The sequence below is a fragment of the Crocodylus siamensis genome, chromosome 3 (assembly GCF_052110815.1).
Source record: "Crocodylus siamensis isolate JL-2025a chromosome 3, ASM5211081v1, whole genome shotgun sequence".
In the NCBI taxonomy this organism is placed as follows: domain Eukaryota; kingdom Metazoa; phylum Chordata; order Crocodylia; family Crocodylidae; genus Crocodylus; species Crocodylus siamensis.
This window is the reverse complement of record NC_143397.1, coordinates 65,259,805-65,284,576: the sequence shown is the minus strand read 5'-3', so window position 1 is coordinate 65,284,576 and position 24,772 is coordinate 65,259,805. Positions and strand designations below refer to the sequence as shown.

Below are 24,772 nucleotides of genomic sequence, written 5' to 3'. Positions count from 1 at the left end.
TTTGGGACAGGGTGGTTAGTTTTCTCTTACTTAGTACCCACATGTTCCAAATCAAGAGTTAATTATTGCGAAATACATTAAGAGCCAAAAACTTTCCTCAGCCAGGGTTTTGCAGTCCAACTTTAAAAAGCAATTCACCCTCACTCCAAACAAATAATATACCAAGCTGCAAGGTTAGCACTGGATCTGTGAAATGCAGAATCTAGGACATATGAAGCATTTAACATTGTGGTACTCTTGTTAACTAATGCAACTGTTAGCAAATGAGCTTTTGATTCTCCTTCCCCCAGGTATTTCAACATGGAATTTAGCTAATTTTTTTAAAAGTCTGAAGGGCATGGATTTCTGTTTGGGATAGCCTTTATTGGACCATCTGCATCATTAGGCCAAATTTAAATAAGTTTTTGAATGCACTACATTCTTTTTCAAGTCTCAAGAAGTCATAGCATTTGAGGAAGTTCACTGTTATCTACGAAGGGCGTCATCCTGCCCAATCTTTTTCTTGATTTAAAACTAACCCAGCTAGCCATCTTTATTTTAATTTCGCTGCTGCCTTGAATGAAAAAGGTCACTCCCAAATAAAAATGAAATGACAAAAATTATTCTAAGCTTCAAAGGCATCCAGTCTTAGACCATTCACTTACAGTATGGTGATCGTTCTTCTGTTTTAGAAGAGTAACTGGTTCAAAGATACAAATAACGTTTCCATAAGAAGCTGCAATCTAAACACAAAATAATATAAAGAAGTATTAATTAGAAAGCTAGTTGGAAATATAAATAATTTATTCTACTGTCATTTCGCCTTTATAAATTCACTTGTTTTCTTCTTGAGCTTATTCCTACATTTCTAACTCATTAGCAAAAACTTAAAATAAAAAATTAGGTAACTTCTCATGCTTGTAGACTATTTAAAAAAAATAGAACTAGGGGAAAAATCCCTTCAAGTGATTTTTTGGGTAAGATATTGAACGATGGAATAAAAAATATTTAGATGGGTATGTATAACCTTCACACATCTGGTACAAAGAATCCTTCCACATGCAAATTTAAAGTACCACTTGAAAAAAAAAACCAAACCCTCAGTTAGTAATGGGGTGAGAGGAAAGACTGCACTCAGCCATGTACCTTTTTTTATATCACTGTTATATTGTTCGCAGAGGTTGATCCACAAGAGAACAAGACATTCACCATAACCAGTGAGCGACAAAAATAACAAACATGCAAAATCAAGCAAGTTAGCACAATCCAATACTAACAGCAACATAAAAGTTTGCAATAAGGGCTGTTTCATTCATGGAATTCCATGTCGTATTTATATTAGGGCTCTTAGTTAATTGCAGTTTCTGTATGCAATTAATACAAAAGCAAACTAACACACATTTTATTAATAAGCATTAATTTCACACACTGCACCACTGCTAGCCCCAGCCCCACAGTACTGGTGGGGACTCGTACAGAGCCCCAACCCCGACCCACCCTGTATCCGCTCCAGACATGGCCTGGCAGAGCAGACCAGCATCAGACCAGCTGGAACCCACACACACAGTCCCAACGCCTGCTCCAGACTCGCCTGCCCACACTGAGTAGTGACAGTGGCCAGGCAGAAGCTGCTACTCAGTACAGGGGAAAAGCAGCCCCTCCCCCTTGCTGCTGCCAGGCCGTTTTTGCTACAGCCACCCAAAGTCCACACACGGACTACCTTGCAGCTCCAATTCACTGCTGCTTCCCAGCCGCTCAGCGGTGGCAGTGCAAAGGCACTGGAGGGCAGCCCAGGTGCAGGCTCCGGGCAGCTGCAGCAAGAAGGGACTAGCAGTAGCAAAGGGGAGGGGTTACTTCTCCCCCTCCACCGTGCCAAGCAGCAGCTTCTGCCAGGCTGCTACTGCTTAGCATGGGAGAGCAAGTCTGAAGTAGGTGCAGGGTAGGCTGATGTCAGGACTGTTTGTACAGGTTCTGGCTGGTTTGTGACAGCCAGTGCGTTCTGGAGCAGGCATGGGGCCAGCCAGCGGCAGGACACATGGCTTTATACCACTGGGTGGAGGTGTGCTGGGTGTCAGGACTGGGTGCTGACTATTGCTTACCTGTGTGATCAAACTGCAGTTAACTGCAACTATTTTTTTCATGTCACAATTAACTGCAATTAATTTTTTCATAGTTTGTCAGCCCTATTTTATATATAGGAACAACCATTAATATAAACATATATGAATGCATGTTTTAAAGTTATTTTCTCCTAGAACAAATTTAAAGGAGGGCTACAGAGGCTGTAAAGACTTCCAGCTAGGAGTCATTTCCAGCCAAGACAGTATGTTATCCAAGACTGCTGTATGTAAACCTGTACACCTGTTTAGAAGAGTAAAATAAACAGCACAGATTATACAGATGAAAGGCATCCTATATTCTGAGGAGCTGCGATGCATGCCTGCAATATGAATGAAACAGAACACTATTAAGTCTTATCTTTTCAGATTATTTAATCAGCATCAGTTTTTCACGCCAGCAAAATGCTAACAATTTTGTAAAAGTTTTGATAAAAATTCAGGATAGTGAAGCACCATGCCTTTTTGGTTTTAGTTATAAAACCAGGCAAAACTGTTAAAATCATATCCTCAAAAATACTGCATCTAAATTGCTAGTAAATTTAAATAAAAGCTAAAAGGCCTAAGTTCCAAGAGGAAATCAACTTTATAATAAAAACACCAACAAAAACCAAGCAGCCCAAACATCAGCATGACCCCAAAATACCAAGTGTAATTTTGTCATGGCCAAGAAAAAGCCTAAAGAAGATTTCTTTTTTGGCTTTTTACATCAAGCTAATATTTGTCCCATTTTCCCTATTCTAACACTGGAATACTTATCCAATTTTGAAATCAAGTAATTATTTGCATAATTACTACTTATCTCCCTTCAAAAGACAAAGAAAAATGTTATAATTGATACGTAAAACTTAACTCCCATTTTCTAATTATAATATTAAAAATTATTTAACCCAGCAACGCAGTTGGTGTAACTTTTTTGAATGATGCAGTCAGAACCAACAAACATTTTATATCAACAAAGAGAAAGCAAGACTGGCCTTCTGCAAAGTTGTCTTTTGTTTGTGTAGTCACACAAACTACCACTAAGGCAGAGGGATAACGAATAAGAGACGATATTAATTTAGTCCCTATTAAAATTGACCAAACGCTGCCTCTCAGGAAAAAAAGCCAAAAAACTATGTTCAGAAATCATGACTGCAAACAAGACTTACAAGAACACCAGTGGATTTACATATACTTAAGGTGTTTCCATAACCCTAGATACAGTTAACACTGGATAATTCACGTATCAGGTAATTCTCCACTATGCTTTCATTCTCTGTTGTTCCAATTCCTTTCCCCCCATTCAATTATTGAACCTGATAGTTAGTCATTATTGGGTAAATTTTCCATTGTCTGCATTCCCTCTGGAGGGATAATTTAAACAAAAGTGTACTGCTCTTTGGATAGGGATTCATCACTGAATATTAGACAAGGCCTGCATTATTTTGTCAGGTCATTTTTATAAATTATTCAAGGACAGCAAGCTACCTTTGGGGGAAAATGGTTTGTTGTCTTTCTCTGCTTCCTCCAAATGAAAACTAAAACAGCAAGCGTAAGAAATTCCCTATCATAAAGCTAAGCAAGTCACAAGCAAGAAAATCTTTCTTTGTGGCTTTCAGGCCCAACCCCCATCCTCTACATTTCACAGAAGCTATCAACACTGTACTTATCCAACAAGGAAAAGGTCTATGCTTCTTTCTGGACAAGTCATTATGCAAAACGCAATGTAAGCAGTACATGTAATGGATGCCTTCCAAAGCGCTACAAAACATCTTTAAAACAAAATGTGAGAATGCTACAAAACCAAGTTCTTCTGGGGAAAGAGAGTAGGCATAATTGAAAAATCCCATATTTGCTGCTAAATATTATCCAAAATGCTAGTGACAGAACTGATTTTCTATGTCTGATACAGTCAAAGATTGTTAAAGTTCACAAAGAGATAGACTTGAAAAGCAAAACCTATGTGAATCTATGTTATGACATGTAATTACCAGGTCCATTACCACATTTCTAAATCCTTTTTTTTTGTCACATACAGATCCAACCTCCTTCTGACCTAGAATACTTTATGGTACGGTTCATCATAAAAGCTGAGTGGAACTTTTATTTCCATACAAAATAATATTCCAAGGAAGAGCAAAGAATGAGACTGTCATTAAAACAGTTTTCATAAATAAAAATGAAAGGTATACATGGCAATTCTATTTCAAACTACAGGCAACCGCCACTTAGCACTCTTAATTGGTTCCCAAAAAACTGAGTGTTAAGCAAAATAGCATTAAGTAAAACAAAATGTTTGTGATGAACCAAGATGGCAACCATGAGCGTTATAACAAAGCCTGCTGAACGCTAAGAGAAACTCAACTATCAATTAAAATGAGAGTTATAGCACAATAGTGCTTCGTGAAACAGTGCTAAGCAGAGGTTGCCTGTATTAAAATAAGCTAACTGAACATTTTTAAGCTACAAAAGGGCAGTCACAATCTAGGAACCAACTCCCTGTTTGATATCAAGATTTTTATTACAAATTTGAGGTAGAAAAGCAATTAAAAGTAGCAGTCTGGCAACTTCTGACACTGAAACACGCAACTCAAGTTTTACTCAATGTGTAGCTTCAGAAAGAGCAAAAGTGAGGAATTTCAGCTGAGAATGTGAAGCAACAGGGACAGACCCTACTTCATAGATGTGTTTAGAAAAACAGTTTATAAGCAAGCCATGGAGTTGCACTATAGCTCTACTTATTAGATGAAGGGTTTAGTTAAGTTTAATTGCTGTTGAAGAAACTTCAAATCACATTTTGAAAGAATGGCCGTTATTCTTTAAAAGCAGGTTATTATCTTTTAAGCTGATTACTTTACACAGGTTAACTGATTTATAAATTACCAGACTTCAAGAATAAAACCCCTGCACCACTGGAGGCAGGTGATGGATAGTCTATTGAAAAAGAGAGAGGGCATTTCCCCCTTTAAAGAGTTTTCCTGTACTGGGGGTTGAAAGAGATGGTATCACCTGACCTGATGGAAAGGCTGCAGGTGTTCTAGTAAGTCACCCGTTCCTCCTCACCCAGCCAAGTAAAGTAAACCCCCATCCCCTAGCCTAAATTCCTTCACATGGCTCAATTAGCAAATCCACTGCCAACAAAAGTAGCAGACAAAGGGTTTTTGGTTTGCTACAAGTATTATGCAAGTTCCTTTTTCGGGAGACTAAGTACACCTTTTTTCCCCTCTCAATATTAGCAGCTCTCAGTATCAGATTGGTAATGGTAACATGGATTTCTCTCACCATCACTACAGAAGCTCACAGATGCCTGGAGGTAAGTCAGAAAGCAAAGTTCGAGTTGCTGCAATTTAGTAGGTGGCAAGCATCCATAATACACAGGTACTCATTCCATTGGGGGGATGATTCCCTCAAGCCCCAAATGAACTCGGAGAAAGGTACCTCCTTTGAGCATGGGGGTTGGACTAGATGACCTCCAGAGGTCCCTTCCAGCCCTCATTTTCTGTGATTCTATGATGATGATGAGGAAGAGGAGGAGAAGGAGGATTATTAACATTGGGAAGGGGCCTGAGGCTCCCAACTCATGGTACACCAAAGAGGCAATGCCCTTCAACCTCAATGCAAAGGGCTGAGAAAAGGTGAAGGGCTGACAACAGCTCGCCACTAGATGGAAACTATAAAGGAAGGAATAATGACTTGCACAGAATAAGTTATTGCTTAATCAGATGAGTTAAAGTTGTGGCCTAATTAATTTACATGCCTTTCATATGTAATTTCTTTCCCTGTACGCAGGACAGTGAGGAAGAGTGCACAGGATTATTTTTCTAACAAGAGAAAAGTAAGGCTACGTTCATGCCAAAGACCAAAATGCAGATTTTGATGCACAAAGATTGACAAGAAATTTCAAGTCTGACAGTATTTGGTAAAACGAAAAAAAAAAAAAAATCCAACCTTGCCAAGGTTAATCACTAAAGACATTCCTGTTTATAACAAGATTATATATCTTCCTATGATTATGCAAATACATCCAACTGGCTGGCAACCACTGTCCAAGTATACCAATTCCACAGTGAGGATGACCATGTGTATTTATGAGACAGAAACTAGCATCCTGGTGCTTGGTGGTAATTGTTTTTCTACATTACTTCATGCTTTGAAGGCTCTGCTTGTCAAAGCATACAAAAAAGTACAAGGAATATAAAGTAATATCACTGTAAATGACAGCAATTTGGTCAAAACGACTAAGTATATGTAAAGAGACTGTTTATCTGTAAAGCAGCCACTGTTCTTTGAGATCACATATACATATATATGTAAATGCATATTTCATTTGGTATTCATGTGAATTGCCAGTGCAGTTCAACAGAACTCTCTAGCCAGGAGTGACTACTGGGACGGAACATGCATGTGTCCAAAAGGCATAAAGGATGGAATTACCACAACCATATCTTGATTTTTTTTCAATGCCCCAAGAGCCCACATTTTGAGAACAAGGTAGCAGAAACAAAGGGTAAAATATACTTGAAATATGTAGATTAAAAATGTGATCTTCTATGCAGATAAGAAATCTTTTTTGTGTGTTACCCCACGTATATCATCCACAGTGGTCCCAAGAAGTGGTCTTATCAGGGGGTGAGCACAAGGAGTTCAGTCAAAGTTTTAACTGATGCCAATTTGCTAATGTTGTGAAGCTACTATAGCAATATACTCTTGTTGATTAAGTCAGCATAAGCCCAGAAGTTCTATATAAATCCCATCCAAATAATGACACAACCTAACATATGGAGGCCATCTACCTGAACAAGAGTGAGTAAATATAGTTTCTCTGATTCTTTCAGCACACACTATAAAAATGTCGGGGTTTTCCTGAACAGTCTAGTAGAAGTACTCTGGAAATCATGGCAATTATTACTACCACCAGTTCCCCAGCACTAAATATCCAGGCCCGTGGGGAAAGCCTGCGGGCCAGATGACAGAGCCCCCTACATGCTGGATCCAGCATGCAGGGTCAAATTAGCATGCAGGGGCACTCTGCAACCAAATATGGAATGCAAGTCCAGTGCAGTGGCTCACACCCAGAGTGACCCCAAGCACCAACCCCCCGTGACTGGATCCAGCCTGTGGACTGATCTTACCCAGACAATGTGCAGATTATGAAATGTACTAATCTGATGTCACTGATGTCATCAAGAACCTAAAATGAGTTTACACATCAAAGGTTGCCTGGAAAACTTTCGGATGGCAGACGCGCCTTTGGTGCGTAAGAGTCCAGCCTGGTTCTGATCAACTCTGCTGTGTGTATGGGAAAGCAAAAGTTCCTCCATCCCCTCCATTTAAAGACCCAGACATGAAGACATTTACCAGAAGCCCTTACAATTGTCCTGTTCATTGCCTCTATTAAAATGTAGGCCAATGGGATATCCCATTTTCCTGAAGTAGAAGACTATAACTTGGGACCTTATGAAAACCCCGGTGCTGTGAACTGTCCTATATTTAGAGTGGTTGTTACTTCTAATGAACCTAAGAAGGCATCTGAATGCAGAGCGAATAACAACAAAGAAATAAGCATTCTATAATGTGACAGCATTATAGACTATTCTTCCAAACATAGAAAATTCTCAATGAAAAATGCTGGCAAAACTTTACATGTACTTTTTGGGCCTGCAACACACCGGAGATCTGCCACTTTGGAGCCTACTTGATTAACTGAGCCTGCTCCACACACGAGCTGACACATACTGCGCTGCATTGCATATAGTTGTATAAGCAATGAAATGCGCATCAGCATGCAGAAAATGGCAGCAGCGTGCTTTTGAACTAAAACACCTTCTATGTGTTTTAGTTCAAAAGCACGCTGCTGCCATTCTCTCAGTGCTAACACGCATTTTGCCACTGATACAACTGCAAACGCTGCAGTGCCAGCGCTGCAGTGCTTTTATGTGCAAAAATGCCCTTGTGATACTAGGGATGTAAATAATGATTTATTAAGTACTCATTGAAACTCCCCTAGTGTTATTGGTTAAATGGTTAACAGATAACATGGATCTACGGGGGTTTGGCCCCCATTTGTACTCAACTCCTTCTCCAGGCAGCAGCAGCAGGCTGGGAAAGCCTCTCACCCACTACTGCCACCTGTGGTTTTACAGGTCTGTGGCAGTACTCACTGCTGCTGCCTACAGCCAGCCCCAGCCCACAGGCAGTTGTACATCTGCAGCGACAGTGGACCGGAAAGCCCCTTGCCAGCAGACTCAAGGCAGCAGCAGCAGCAGCAGCAAGCCATGCCAGTCCCCATGAAGCTACAGGTGACACCAGCAGGCTATTGCTGCCACCGGCATGGTGCTGCCCAGGAGCCAGGGCTGCAAGCAGCTGTGCTAGGATCCATAGAGCCCCAGCCTGGCTCATTGCCAGCAGCAGGCGAGCGCGGGATTTGTGGTGGATGGCAGGGGAGCTGCAAAGGGCAGAGCCTTCTTGTGACAGCGTAGCTCTGGCCCCTTCTCCACTATCCACCCCAGGGCGCATGTCCACTCACCACCAGCAATGAACTGGGCCAGGGCTCCATAGACCCTGGTGCAGCTGCTTGCAACCTCCCCCCACCACAAGCAGTCTGGACTCTGTGGCTAGCAGCAGGGGCCTAAGCTTGGGCCATCTGGAGCAGGTGGCTGGGAGGCTGCAAGCAGCTGCATTCTGGTCTGCAGAGCCCCAACCCAGTTCACTGCCAGTGACAGGTGCAGACAGTAAGAAAGAGGCTGGGGCTATGCTGCCACAAGAAGGATCGGGTCTCTTCCAACTACCCCACCACTTCCTGCTGTACTAGGTACTAGCCCGCCCACCCCTCTTCCTGTCTGCCTTGCCACCTCCAAGGGCACCACACTGCTTCCATTCCCACATACCCCCTTCTTTGTTGGACTGCTCCCTGCCCTGTGCTAAATGATAAACAACAGTAAGGTATTACCTGTTATCAATGTGCAAACCATTCAATGCTTAAATGTTTAACTATTCATATCCCTAGTTGATACCAAATTCAGAGATATTCAAATCTGTCATACTTGAAGGTGAGATGTACCAGACAGCTGACAAAATTTGGTATTGCAGCAGAATTAATATTTTCAAACTTTTCTTCACAATCATGACAACTACAATTTTTTCTTCAAAGGTTAGATTTGAATGTGACTGCAGCAACTAGGACTTAAGAAAACACCTCCTAAAAGTTGCTTGAGTGACTCGGTTGGTGATCTAGTGCTCCATTGCTTCTATTGAATTCTGTAAATCAAAGCTAAAAGTACCATTACTATATTTTGTTTTTCATATAGCAACATTTTTAACTATGCATCTCCAAATTTACTGGCATGATCAGGCAATTTGCATGTATCATTTTTATGCAAGGAATAATCTTGTGAATCAGGATCTGTTAATCATGAGGTAAGAATCTTTTATGAATTATCACAGAAAACTACTGATGATCAGTATATTCGCATGTCTTCCTGTTTTATAAATACAAATGCTAATTTGCAACAGCAACATCTTACAACTATCAGGCTGTTTTTCAAATTAGGCTTCAGGATTTGGAACTTGAGCTGGGAAAGATACAATGTTTGTTCAAATGCTACATTTCGGTTCTCTAAATTATTCTAGTTTAATAGAAAGCAATAACAGATGTAGCTGGCCACCAAAGGGAGATAAGTGAAATTAACAAATGCTAAGTCATTATTGTCTTTAAAGCAGAAAGTTACTGCTTTCCATAGTTTTTAAAAAGTTATATTTTGCATTTCCAAATTAAGTTTCAGGGCATTATGCCCCCATATTTTACATTGTTCAAGGCGCCAGTTTCCATCCAGCAAACTTTTGAAATATACACAGATCAAACTCAGAAAAAAGTTCCTAACTGTAAGAACAACAGGGAAATGGCCGCCCAAGCTACTTATGAACTTGTGGATTCTCTCACCAGAAATTTTAAAGAGTTTGCCTAGGCATCTATCAGAGATGGTTTATGAATAATAAAACCAGCATCTGTTTAGCAACTTTGACAAGATAACCCTTAACGTCCTTTTCAGCACCACGTTTACACCAATCAGCAGGTAACCAAAATAAGACTTCCATTCTTACCAACAACTAATCTCAGTACAACCAATTTAAAGACTCCTCAAACCAGAGCTGAAAAATCACTATACAGTTTTGATTCAGACCAGATGATATTAACATCAATATGAAAAAGCCAAAGTTTACTTTATATAAATAATTTAAGGTTTCTGAAGTGATCAAAATAACAAATCAAAAAACAATTAGAAACCCAGGAAACGGAGAATAAAGATTAAAAAGTATGAAGACATTAATAAGAAAAATCTGAAAACTAGTCTGAATTGAATTTAACCTTGACTGGAGTTATACAATGTGGAGAGCCCACAATTCCACATTCTTCAGGAAGACTCCATATGCTACTGATTTACTGTGTTAGTAAAGCTTTACATGTACAGACCTTCTGGGCCCAGACCAGAGGTCAGCAACATTTTTAAGCCAAGTGCCAAAAAACACCACAACCTGGACTTTAAATTTGTTCGAGTGCCAGGGCAGATGGTAGGGGAGCAACAAGGAGCCCAATCCTAGCCATGGCAGCATATCCCCTGCCCCTTACCTGCCGTGCCCCTGTTGTGTGCATGCAGCCGCTGGCAACAATTGGCTGGGCCAGGGCTCTGGACCCCTGCCTGCTCTGAGCAGCTCAGGCTCTGGGCAGGCCCCTGCCGCCCACCATGGAGCCCAGGCTCCTCACAACAGAAAGGTGCAAGACTGAGGCATGGAGATGGCATAGACCTGAGCCCGTCCAGGCAGGCTGTTGAGGGCAGCCAGTCCTTCTGCCAGGGCCGAAGCTAGCAGGAGACAGACCTGCAGCCACCCCTACCACCTGCAGGGGAGATCCCAGGATGAATTGCTCCCACGTTGTCCTGCAGCTGACCAGCCCCAATACAACATGTGGCAAGTCTACCCCTGCAAGGAAGAAGGGTAAAGGTTGTGCTGCCCCAGGTCCCTTCCCAGCTGTGTGCACTGAGGCATGCATGCAGCTGCCACTAGAGCCCAGTGACAATCTTTGCAGCCTCCTGGCTGTCTGCCACAGCTGGCCCAGGCTCTGGGCAGCTGCTGCCTGCTGCAGGGCCCAGGCTGCTTGCAGCAGCGCTTATAGCCTTCTGGCCACCTGCTGTGAGCAGCCTGGACTCCGTGCCCAGCAGCAGCTGCCCAGAGCCTAGGCCAGCTGTGTCATGCCAAGCAAAATGGCCTTGGGCTTGTGTGCCATGATTTGGCACACATGCCAAGGGTTGCCAACCCCTGGCCTAGATCATCTACCTAGCACTCACAAAAGTATCAGAAATTAATAAGCTGCAAAATGTACACAAGCAATTTATGAGCAACAAACATTACAAATTTCAGATTTCCATGAGTTCTACATGGAAAAAATGAAGGCAGTAGTATCATCACTATTTCACTAGACAGCATCTCTTACTCCGAAAAAAAAACAACTTACAGCTTTTAAAACGGAGCTATTGATGAATAAATAAAATTGTACCTACTGTCCCTTCAATAAATCCACAATCATATCTTTCACTGTAGGAGTCTAAACTTCAGGTCCCTAACTATGTGTAACTATTACAAATCACACCAAAGAATGAAAGACCAAAACACTGATACAGAACCAGAGTTAAAGGTGCCTCGATTGTTCATTTACATATTTAAATGTATAAAAGTTCAAAAAATTTCAAAATATTAAGTCTGCATTTCCTAAAATTTTTAAATTACAGTAGGTAGTAAAAACCTAGATTACTGTTATGTTCTCTTCCACAACTTTTTACATGGGTTCAAGTTAAGAAATTTTTGGTCTAGCAACAGTCTTCCAATCAAGCATCAGACCACAGCTGAAGAGGTGAGGAATGGAGGACAATAACGCTCATGACACTACAAAATCATTAATGCTATTGCTTCTCAGATGCACTGTAGTCCATTACAAAAGCCTTGGTCCACACTTTCATTAGCGGCATATTCACACTATGCACATGCTCTTTAGAGGTGCACTGATAAAAGGAGGTTGCACGTTGGATTGGCACCAATAAAAGGAAAATTAACATTATTGGCTATTGGCTTTTTTTGACCAGCATAGCCTATAATGACACTGATAAATGACATGTGCATGCATGCAGCCAGGCAGCTGGGAGAGCAGTGTCCTGCAGGTATGTCTGTAGAGGGGGGAAGGGGCATGAGTGAGGGAAGGGGTGTGTGCAGAGGGCAGATCAAGGTCCCCATAGTGGGGGAGTGGGGCAGGGGCAGGGGCAGGGGCATAGGCAGGTGCTTCTCAGCCAGGGCAGTGAATGGGACACTGGGGCTGAGACCAGGACAGAGCCACAGGCAGCTTGTCCAGGGGGTGTTGGCAGAGATGGGGAGAAGAGGCGGCTCCCTGCCACTGTGCACACCCCCAAGGGAGGTATGGGGGGCATGTGCCCTCCTGGATTTTTTTGTGGGGCAGAGGCAGGCTGCCTGCTATGGGCTCATAGACCAGGAGCAGCATCAGCCTCTTCCAGGTGGCAGGGCTGGGCTTAGAGCAAGCAAGAGTGAGGTGGGCAGCAGTAGCAGTGCTGCAAGATGTGCCTAAGCTGATTTTTGTGGTAGTTACAGACCCCCCCCCCAAATCCCACCCCCAGCACAACCCCTGCTCAGGGCATTCTGAGTTATTGCCTTTCCCTTGCAATCCCGGCGCTGGAGGGTGGCAGGCAGGGGATGTGTGGCCAGCACTGGGCTCCTGAGGGAAAGGTAGCAGAGCAGAGTACCCCAAGCAGGGGCAGCGCTGGAAGGGGAGACTGGGGGTTTATATCCACCCCAAATTTTGCCCTAGCCCCCCCTCTCAGCACTGGTCCAGTCACTGCCACCCACCCCATGCCACTGAGCCCCCCAACTCTGAGCCTTGCCTTGGCCCAGCCCTGCACTGGGAAAAGGCTGGGCAGCCCACCTCCAACCTGTGCACAAATCCCAGGGGGCAGGGAGGAAGGGGCACATGCCCCCCATGGGGGTGTGTGCAGTGGCAGAGAGCCACACCCTCCCCACTGGCCTTGGATAAGCTGCTCATGGTTCTGTCCCACTCCCGGCCCCAGGGTCACATTCACCACCCTGGCTGAGCAGTGTCTGGCTGAGCCCCACTCCCTCCCTCATCATGGAGCCTTGATCTGCGCCCCCATATCCCTTCCCTCCTCCACACCAAATTCCCCCTACAGACTTACCTGCAGGGCACTGCTCTCCAAGCTGCTAGGCTGCATTGCTGTAAATTAGCTATTGGGTAGGTAACAGCCAATATGGCTGCTTAATAATAGGATACCGGTATCAGGCAAAAAAAATCTTTATCGGTGCACCCCTACTTCTCTTCTTTATGACACAGTACTTTCATGAAACTTATTATTCTGAACCCAAGACAGGCCAACATAGAACCAACTTTGGAAACCCCAACATAGGCACATAAAGGGCTGTCAAAGAGCTCCCTCTTTCACTCTGCCTCAACTATCTGTCCAATTATTCTTCTATATCACCATCACTGTTTAACTGATTGTCTTCTAGTTATGAGGCAGTAGCAGATTTGTTGAACTGCACAAGTCTGACCTGTTACTGATAAAAAAAAAAAATTCTTCAGTTTTAGATGATGAGCAATTACTACAACTTAGCACCCAACTGCCATGTAATTGATTTGTAGGTTGGTTTGACTGCTCTTTATATATGTGAATAAATTCAGGATGTTTGTGTCAAAGAATTTGTTTTGTTTTGTGGTAAGATCAAGCCATAAAGAATGTTAGGAATACTTTTTTTCCCCTATTTATACAAAGTTTGTTTTTGGTGTGTTTGCACTTCCAGGCCCCACAGTATCAGGGCCTGCTTGTGCCAGATTCTGTACAAACAAGGAAGACATTGTCTTTTCCCTGAACAGCTTTTTAATAATCACTTGGGGTGAAACTCAACAGGCAAAAAGCAAAAAAAGGACAGAAACAGTGGTGAAGGCAAGTAGTAAATAGCCATGTATTAACTTCCTGTTTTCCAAGAACTTATATTCTGTTTTTAATTTACGTAATAAGCAATCTCTACTTTAACCCAAAGTTAAAGTTAAACTCTACTCTAAGCCAAAAATACATATATGTGCATATTGTTGGTGTGCCAAAACATCCTAGTCACTTCTTAACTTAAAATCAGACTATACCATTGCTTTCCCAGTACTTCCAATATCATTCATTAGCTTGCAAAATTCTCTCACAGTTTTGTCCCTCATCTGAAGTAACAAGTTTTATACAACTTCCCTGAACTCATCAGCAAAGTCTCAATCCTTCCACTGAGAGGTACTCTTGCTGTGCTGCCTACACTGAACCAAGTTAAATTTTATACGTATAGATTATATCAGGGGTTTTCAACTTTTTTGGGTCAGTGTACCCCCAGTGGCTGGACGCAGAGCAGTGTACCCCTGGCAGCAGAGCAGGGAGACGGGGTGGCATATGGCTGAACACAGAGTGGGCAACCTTCCCCTGCCCCATGCCTCCAGCCAGGTGGGAAGCGCCTGCACAGGATGGTGTGTGGTAGCACTCCGCCCCCACCTGCCTGTACCTCCTAGGGCCTTCTTGCATACCCCCAGTTGATAACCCCTGGATTATATGCATGATCTTTAATTAATCCACTGACCTGTACACTAGTTTCTTGTCTTAAACAGAGAGCTTCCCTACTCCTGGAAAATCATGTAGTATCTCTAGCAAATTAACTCATTACGGTCTGAACATTAGTAGCAGAATTATACTACATACCTTGCCTTGCTGCATAGAACAGTCCACACATCCCACTTGAATATTTCCATGTTTTGCTCCAGGGATTATTTGTAGTCTTTCAAAATCAGTCCCCAATACCACAATATCACATCCTGATGCATAAACCTACAAAGAGAAAAACAGAATGAGTTACATCAAACCTAAAGTTACTTCAGAATTCAGTGGTGAGTCTATTACAAATGAGCAGGATAGTTTAGGTATCCTCATTAAGATCTGGCTTTAAAGAGACTATCCTTGATTCATCACCATGTATATAGACTTACAATCATCAAAGTAACCATGAGAGTATCTCTGGCCCAAGAAGCTTACTCTAACATAGAAGCAGAATTCAATTCAGAACAGTCAAGACATAAGCAGGAGACACCAAAAGCAACATATGACAATTTTTAGGAGAGGATTTTTTTCTTTGTTAAAAAAAATAAAAAAGGAAAAGGTTGCAGAACAACAAACACAAACTGAGGGACCAACTAGAAAACAGGATGCAGAAAAACAAGCAGAGATGGAGATGTGAAAAGCTTTTAAAAGGATGGCAAGCTTTCTTTGGGCAGATGTGATATCACATCTGCCCAAAGAAGCTTGCCTGCCAATGTCTTTAGACCAAGACGGCTACAACCAAAGCCCCTTTAAAATTAAGATTTAATACAGGTGAAGGAAACGAACAAAGATGTCAGAGAAAGATACCACAGAAAAACCTTGATATTTTGCAGAGCAGCTTCCACCCTAAAAAGATGAGGGCTTGAAAAGTAATCCAGGGGTACGTAGAGCTGCAGTTAACCATTATGCAGAAAAGCTTAAGTGCGCCAGCTGATTGTGCTGGCCATAGGAGATGCATGGGAGGGGCACAGGGAGGCACATGTGCCCCCTGAGAGCACTGGTATCCCCCCTGACAGCATGCGCTCCAGCTGGTAAGGGAGCACGGAGAGCGCTCGTGTCCCCCCTGAATTTGGCTTTGCTGCCAGCTGGCCACTGGGGGACCACCCCCGGTCATGCCCTGCTGGTGCCCCCCCCCAGACTCGGGAGGCACCAGTTGCCCATGGTGCTGGCTTTTATTTTAAGGAGGAGCTCCAGCTGAGCGAGGAATCAGTACTCATTGAAGTAAAAGGTGCAACAAGGATCATAGGAAAGTAGGGATGGGAAGGCCCTCACAAGGTCATCTAGTCCAGAGGTTCTCAAACTGCAGTCTGCAGCCCACCACTGGTCTGTAGCCCACCACTGGTCTGTGAGCTACAGAAAGGTTGCTGAACAAATTGAGAATATCTGTACTTGTAAGGTAAGACTATTGATATTAAAATACAGGTTGTGTGCTTTGATTTGTAGAACAAAAAAAAAAGTTTAAGTGGTCCACCGAGACCCTCAGCAATTTTCAAGCGGTCCATGAAAAAAATGTTTGAGAACCACTAATCTAGTGGTTCTCTGCTCAAGACAGGATCATGCCCAACTAAACCATCCCAACCAAATGTCTGTTGGAACCACTTTAGAAAAGTTTCAAGCCTGGAGATTGCACAGTTTCTCCAGGTAGCCTGTTCCAGTGCTTGGCCACTCTTGCAGTTAGGAAATTCCTCCTAACTCCCACTCTAAATTTTCTGGGCTACAGCCTGAGGCCACTGCTCTTAGTCTTGTCCCCTACAGCCACAGAGAAAAGCCCATCTCCATCCTCTATAATATAATCACCACGGATCCTGGTTTTCTCTGTTTAAAAAAAAATTGCATGTTCTCTGACAACCCCCAAAATTCTCCAATTAAAAAAACACCAAATCTGCTTTTCCATAATTAAAATAAAATGTTACTATCAAGAGAGAGCAAGAGCTACAGAGAGAGAGAGAAAGAGAGAGAGAGAGAGAGAGATATCTACATATTAGGTATCAGCTGAACACAATATTTTCTTGACATATTTATAATTTTAAAGCAATTCGGAAGCCTACCAGTGCCTCAATCATTGTAATAAATTCTAAACACCTATATATTTTGGCATTTGACTTTGAGTTTATCATGGAAAAATTGGAGCTCCTCCTCCTGCCCCCCCCCCCTTCACTTACATGGACATAGATCCAGCTGCAGCTGTCCCCCTCTGCTGCTTTCTGGCACTGAGCAGCCCTGATATGCCAGTGCACTGCCCATACCATTGCCCCTCAATCCCAGGCCACAGCCACCCCAATGTTACCAGTGCCCCTCACTCCTGACCTACAATTTCCCACCAGCCTGCAAGAAGAAACTCTTAGTTTCCAGTGTCCTTCTCCTTCAAAGGAGAAAGTCCACGTCCTTCTATGGCAAATGGAAAACATGGAACCTTGATAATCACCCTTCAAGTATTTGAAGAATGTTATCAAACACCTGCTCAGTCTCTTCTTCCTCAGACTAAATAAGCCTAGTTCTTTCAGCCTTTCTTCACATATCTTGCCTTCAAGGCCCCTAATCATTTTTGTTAGCCTGAGCTGGATTCTTTCCAAACTGTCCATGTCTTTCTTCAAGTGTGGGGCCCTAAAACTGGACACCGTATTCCAGGTGAAGCCTCACCACTGTTGATTAGAGAAGAAGAATCACTTCGCTTGATTTACAAATGACACATCTGTCAATACAACCCAGTAGCTGTTGGCTCTTTTTTGCAACAAGAGGACACAGTTAGCTCATATTCAGCTTATGCTCCAGCATAACCCCCAGGTCCTTCTCTGCAGTATTGCAACCAAGCCAATCATTCCCCGATCTGTATTTGTGCATGCATTTCATCCCAAATGCAGCACTTGTCCTTGTTGAATTTCATCCGATTGACTGTGAACCATTTCTCCAGTTTATCCAGGTCATTCCAAGTACCAGCCCTCTTCTTCAAAGTGTCCGCAATTCCACCAACTTTTCCAGGTACAGAGGTCAGGCTAACCGATCTGTAGTTTCCCAGATCTTTCTTCTTCCCTTTCTCAAAGATGGGCATTATAGTTGCCCAGTTATGCAGAATCCCATAAAACCTTCACAAATTCTCACAAAGGATACCTAGTAGCTGCAAAATTACCTCAACCAATTACTTCAGTACCCTCTAGCGCATCCCATCTGACCCTGCCAAATTGAAAGCATCTAGTTTATCCTAGTAACGCCTAAGCTGTTCTACCATTATTCTAGACTAGTGGTTTTCAACCTTTTTTTCCCATTTGCAGACCTGTACATGAACAGTGCATACTCCCAGTGGCTGGGAGGGCACAGCTGTGCTGGCAGCAGCAGTGGGAGGCTGGAGGCAGGGAGCCCAGCAGCAGAGAGCGAGGAGCTCCTGCAGATGCTGCCAGCCCTGTTGGCAGCGGTGGGGGTGGGTGGTGGTGAGTGCTGACCAGGGGTCAGCAACCACCCGCAAGCACCTGTGGTCAGGGGCAACTGTGGACTGCCTGAAGATGCTGCTGGCACCACCAGTGGCAGTGTGGCAAGTGGAGACCACCTGCAGGCACTGTTGACAGTGTCGGCAGCAGCTTTTTCCAGGGGGTGCAGTGCCATGCTCAGGGGGTGCACATGCATCCACATGCACCCCCTACACATCACCCTGGAGACCCATAAAAATATCAAATGGAAGTGCAGACTACTTTGAATTTTAAGTGTGGGTAGTCACACACTTTTGATCACAGTTTATCTTTCACTGACCCCTTGGCATAGTCAGCAGAACCCCAGGGGTCCAGACTTCACGGTATAAACTAATATTCTCAGTTGTTTGTCTCCTTCCCTAGCTCTGCTGCCAGCTACATTAATCAGCTGGTTAACTACCCCTGTTTGTGAAGTCTGAAGCAAAAAAGGCCTTAAATACTTCAGATTGCTCTGCAGTGTCCATGACCAGATTGCCTTCCTCATTCCATAAAGGGACCTGTGGAATCTCTGGTCTTCCTCTTACTTTTGAGATACCTGAAGACCTTTTCATTACCTTTTATGTCCCTTGCCAGCTGCATCTCAAAGTATTCATCCTTAATTCAGCATCCCAATGCAAACTAGGAGGGTTGTATACCAGCTGGATAAATGCACTCTTAGTTCTACTGCATGTGGATTGGTACAGAAAAAGGAGATGCTGGAATAAGAAGAAATGGGATGTACAGAGCAAGAATGCATGCCTGCTGTGACCAGGACACGAACCAAGTTTCCATCAAGATGACGGATACATGAGGATGGTGAAGAATTAAAAAGGAATTCTGAAACAGAGAAAAAACAAAAATGCTTGCAAGTACTTTGTTCATCTGTGACAGGCAAGATACAGAAGGAAAACGGAGTAGGATTTAATTATAAAAAGGCATTGGACAAAAGGTATGGACAGGCATCATATTCCACTCTCCTGTTAGAAACTGGAAGTGTACAGTTTCTCCTGCAGGAAACATGCTATCCTGGGAGAAAGATGTTCTTCTTGCCTTCCCCAGGCTGGGGTCACTTCAGTCTAAAAAGGTGCAGGAAACAGGTACTGCTGGACTCCTGGTCTAGGGGAGGGGTGGAAGTGTGGAAAAGATCCCCAGGTGACTCCAGTCTGGGGGAATGTATGGGGAACATTCCCTTGCTGCCCAGCTCCTCCCAGACTGGAATGAAACAGTAGCTGCTCTACACATCTTCCCCAGACCAGGGTGAAGTCTCTCAGGAAAAAAATTCTACCCACAGTAACAATGAACACCTGTCTATTGCCAATGTTTCAGACCTACTATGTCTACAATATTGAAGCCAGGACTCATCTCCAATAGATTCTTTTTTTTTTACCTTGAATTGAGTGACGATCTCAAATTAGCTAGCAGTTTAAATGTATGTAAAGACTAGGTAGGGACTGCATGACAATTTGATTCAAACTGCAACTGTTTCTTTTCAACTAACTTAACCTTTAGAAAAAGTGATGAAGATTAAATTGGAGAGAATAAAGAACATAAAAACTTGGGAATCAAGATAAGGATATAGCCTTAAGAGAAAGATTAAATGAAATCATGCAGGAATAGTTACATAGAAAGTACAGAGTTTGAGAGGAAGCCAACACCTGAAATGAAAGGGGAGACTGGAACATTAAGAGAACCATGAGAATATGGGAGTGGATAGAAGTAGACTGTCACAGGATAAATGTTTTTAACCTACAACAAATATGAGTGCAAAGACATACACAGACCCTAACCCATGACAAAAACAGCCCAAAAAAGCCTTGCCAGGAAGAAAACAGTACTGTTTAATTCGTGGACATCCCAAAGGTTGTCCGCACATTTGTGACAATACAGTCTCTTAGGACGAGTGACCACGGTGGCCCTCCAGGTATCTCACAAGACAGCACCTGCCCACCCTTCCCATTCACTCTGATACTTGGACCAAAAATCTACTACCCAGGGACGACAGGTCACAGATGGCTTCACACATCTACTTATTCAACCCAAGGAAACCTGCTGGCCCTAAAGGGCCTACAGACTGGCCAAGACCTCCATGGAATGAGGAAAGAACAACAGCAGTTCTGCAGCCCCAAAACACCTTGCTGTACACAGTTGCCCACAAATCCAAATCAGCATAGACTGAAAAGCGAGTATAATTAACTAGAATGATTCCCTTCTCATCCTAATTTAAAAAGGGGGGGGGGGGAAATCAAGAAACATAATCGTGCTTGCTTTGATCTACTGATGCCCAATATTAAACTTACAAAGACTAATAAATATTGAGGCCCTTCCCCATCTCCAAACATTTTCATTCTAAATGCCTTCTTTTAGGGAACCTCTACTGCATTATTAGCAATGAACTACAACATTTGTCGGGTAACTTAAGACTAGAGCAAAAACCAACCGCATGGCCATGAGCCACCCTCCAATGTGCTAACCCTACTCCTTGAAAGCTAGTAAGTCTAGGATTCAGCCTATTCACATGAGAAAGCGGAGGCATAGGAATAAGAATCCTTACAAAATAGCTCAGAAAATTGGAAATACAACACGGACATTTCTTAGAGGGGACAGAAGTGTGCCGAACATTGTCTGCATCACTCTGCTGAAAATGATACGTAATATTTCAGAAGTGCTTTTAGGAAAAGTGTAATACACTGGAAAAAATATTTTTAAAATGTTAAGCATGCATGTAGAAATAGTTTACTGAGGCAAAACTAGAACAGCTCTGGTAGTATGGGCAAAAAATCAGTGAGAGAAAGAGCTTTGTGGTATAACCTCAGCAGAGGAAAGCTTTATAGCAAAGGCATTTCCAGAATTTGGCAAGAGGTCAAGTCTACTTCAAAGGAAATACATTAAATTGTTTGTTATTTCAAAACAAGTAAGAGACTTCTTCCCCAAGTAGCTTAATCCCAGTGATGTGCTTGTGTGCCCCTTGTAGTAGTAAATGTCCTCTTCTAGGACAGGGTTTGACAACCTGTGGACCGAATCCAACCTGTGGAGTCACTGGAGCAGGCCCATGGATAAGGAGCTTCAGTGCTGGCCCCTTCCTCCCTGGCTGTAGCAAAGAGAAGCAATGGCAGTGGGTGTTTCCCCCTATGACGCAGCAGACAAAAGCAGCAGTAGCAATCAAGTCCTAGGACCCGCCTGTTTGCCTCTGATCTGAGCTGGATCATTCCAGCCCACAGCCTGATAAGGTTGCCCACTGCTGTTCTAGGGAGTGAGTACTTTGCATGCTTGTATGCTTCCTCTCAAGGATATAAAAACTTGGAGCAACCCCAACATATAGCCCTTAATGCCGAATCAGAACAACCCAACATCTGAAGTGCTACATGGTTTATACCAGAATTTAATGGCCCTGAAATTATGGCCCATAAGGCAAAAACCAACCCTTCAAGTGATTTCATCCAGCCTGTGTGGCTTGGAAGTTGGCTACAATTCAGAAATGGGGGAAGCAACAGCCAGATCACAAACACATTGGCACCAATTTGGCAGCTAGGGGAAATCAATAGCAGCAGCCTGTATTCAGACTAAGCTGTGTTATTTTGGCCTGTCACTCCTACATGGTTACTGACCTCTGCCATAGTTAATACTTTAATTTTATAGTCCTCAACCTCTCCCAAGTAAATATATAATAGTTCCAAAGGAAATAGCAATTTGTTTAAACTGTAGAAACCAGGATTTTCACTAAATTGCTGAACCTAGATCACCAGGTTTTTAATCAGTAGTGCTTAATTTTGGGGTGTTGGAAGAGGGACGCAAACACTTCCACATTTGCATTCAAACTTCCAGTTGTCACGCAGCCCCATTTCCATTTCAAGCCCATCTGTAGTAACTGAATTTCTATCGGTTCAAAACCCCACTTCGAACTGCTACAACTCATGAAGGGAAGCTTCGGACCTGGAAATGATTTGAGGTAAGAAAGGTGGTGAACCATAAGTTTGCATGTGTCTAGCACCCCACCTAACAAGACCTACTACTCCCCACCCTATACTAGGCTCCTCATGATACAAATCATATCCTTCCTCCAATGACAGTTAGTTAGCACTTAACACCTGCAGCAATATTGTAAGGTCCAATTCTGCTCCTAGACACTGATATTACCTCCTCAACCCCAACTACCTTGTTCCAAAAGGAAAAAAAAAAAAGAGGTTGGGGGCCTATATTAGATCTCGAGTTCCCCAGTGTGCACATATGCTGTATTAAATTTTACATAGTGACTTGTTTTAACCTGCCTGGCGACAGGGCTAGCTAACTTCTGAGTAGCTAGGGGCTGCAAGAAACTCGTCACATGAGCCACTTGCTGCAGGAGTTCCCTGGAATACCCAACACATCGCTAGCGCAGCCCGCCCACATCACATAGGCAGCTTAAGTTCATATCTAACTTCTGGAGGTGTTTAGTTCCAATGTTCACAGACAAATAATCCCAAAGCGAGCCACATAATTCTCCAAAACATACCATGAGGTACAGGCTTTGTATGTGCACAAAAAATAACTTTCAGGCCCCTGCAGATGAGACAGCATTCCAAATATTTCTTTAAAAGTCTGACGATTCTATTTTGACTCAAACTTTTTCTAACTTGACTAAATAGTGTCTTTAGAAGGTCCCTGTGAGACAAGAATATATATGGAAATTCAAGGTAAAAATATTGTGTAATGATAAAAGGGAGAATGAAGTAAAAATTTGCATGGGAGTTGCTATTATGACCAGAGACTATCATTTTAGAGCTTTATAATAGGTACCGTTCTAGTTCTGTTGACTCAAAAGCATAACTTTTTGTTTTCTGAAGCCTCATCCGGTTCAACCACATGAAATTCAACAGTGTTTCTGGAATGAATTGTCTGATATGTTTTTAAGTACTGGTGACAAATGGGTTGAGAATTTTATTAGTGTGTGACCAAGTTAAATGTAGTTTTCTACTTCAGAGCAGTCTATCATCAGAAATAGGTGCACACTTCAAGGTGGCACTAGAATGCCACTTCAAAGTTTGGAGCAAAAATAGTATTAAAGCACTTGATTTAGAATATATTCCTGATCACAAACTGCTTTGGAACCAGCTTTTAAGCTTGTGCCCGTTTTGAGTTTGTATTTAAGGCTCCCACCCGTCACCCCGGTTGCAAATGGGTACCATGGTTCTGGGCTGTGGAAGTAGTCATTGCATTGTGTAGTACTACCCGAAGAAACTATGGGCCACTTAACCCTTGTTTGCAATGTCCTTCACATCCTCATTCTTGTGGGAAGAGCTGTTTTCTATGGTTCTACTGAACCCCGCTGTGGATATGTGAAGAGGGACAGAGAAACAATACAGGTAAACAACCTGGAAGTGAGTTGCTGACCCTACTGCCTTTGATAGCCAAGTCAGCTCCCTTCTCAGTTTCTCAGGTCAGTTCTATTCACAAAACAGGTCTGGAATCCACAGCAAAAACACAGAGCAAAAGCCTCTATCCTTTTGTGGATGCTAGGAGAGGTAACTTGTGCTCTAGACTTCTCAGCACAGCAGCCCACCCTATCTTCTTCAAACACTCACCTCCTGGAGCTCTTAACTCTCTTTGTGGCTCTCTAGAAAGTCATTAGGGCTAGAAGGGACTTCCCAAGATCATCTAGCCCAGCCCCCTACTCAAGGACGTTTCTTCCCTGACTAAAACACTCCAGTCAAGCTTCCATCTCAAATGAACCAACTTCCACGTTCCCCTGTTAGGACAATTACTAAGTCAGATATTGTTCTGAAATGTCAACAGTGGGTATGGGCGAGACTATAAACTAGACTTCAGAGTAAAGCTATGCCTGAAAGCCAATTCCTTCCTCCTGAATCTCTGTTTCTGCAACCTATTAAATTAAGCCAGTGATCCATTATAACAACACTTTCAAACTTTCAAACTGTATTTTGATAGAATTTTATTTTGCCCTTGAGCCAGCTTGCTAAAATCCCTTTGGATGTATTGTTACTTACAGGTTGTGGGAAAAAAATGTTAAACGTGGTTGTTTCATAAGATTCTGAGACTACTTTCAGTGATGGGAACAAGACATAATGGGAGAACGGATTAGTCAGGAGTTGAGAAAAAGGAAATGTACATATATGCACACACATCCAATACTTTACCAGGGTAATCTGCAAGGGAGGAAAGCTGGGGCTGCGTTTCATTTTCTTACTTTAATGTACAAACAAGCCTTAAAAGGCCTTCTACTTTCAGTAAGTTTCATATTCCTTCCTCTGGCTGAACATTTTTGCCTTTCATAAACAAGGAAATCATGAGATGTATTAGACAGCATGAAAAATGCAGAGATCTCAGCACCTCAGTGGTCTGACCACTTTACTGCAGTCACTACAGCAGTGAAGACAATATGACAGCTTTGGGAGAGCTCCCAATCTAAGGGGCAAAACATAAAAAGTTCTTACTTGAAAACTGAATATATGGAGAATGGCTGATGCCAGTGCTGGCCAATCAGAAACAGGATAAATATCTCAATTATGAATTAGGTGCCATCAATAAATTGGCAATAAGGCATGAGAACCATGGAAACAGG

The 24,772-nt window shown here is 42.8% G+C and overlaps 1 protein-coding gene across 8 annotated transcripts in view; it reads right to left on the bottom strand.

The window, feature by feature from the left end:
• DMXL1 (Dmx like 1) overlaps positions 1-24,772 on the bottom strand; it is a 136,774-nt gene that overhangs the window by 102,068 nt on the left and 9,934 nt on the right. For all 8 annotated transcript variants that reach the window (XM_090038425.1, XM_090038426.1, XM_090038428.1 and 5 more), the window contains exons 2-3: positions 14,882-15,007; positions 645-722 (exon numbers count right to left, since the gene is read on the bottom strand). In XM_090038425.1, coding sequence (XP_089894551.1) covers positions 645-722; positions 14,882-15,007 — 204 coding nt within the window. The remainder of the gene's footprint in view (positions 1-644; positions 723-14,881; positions 15,008-24,772) is intronic.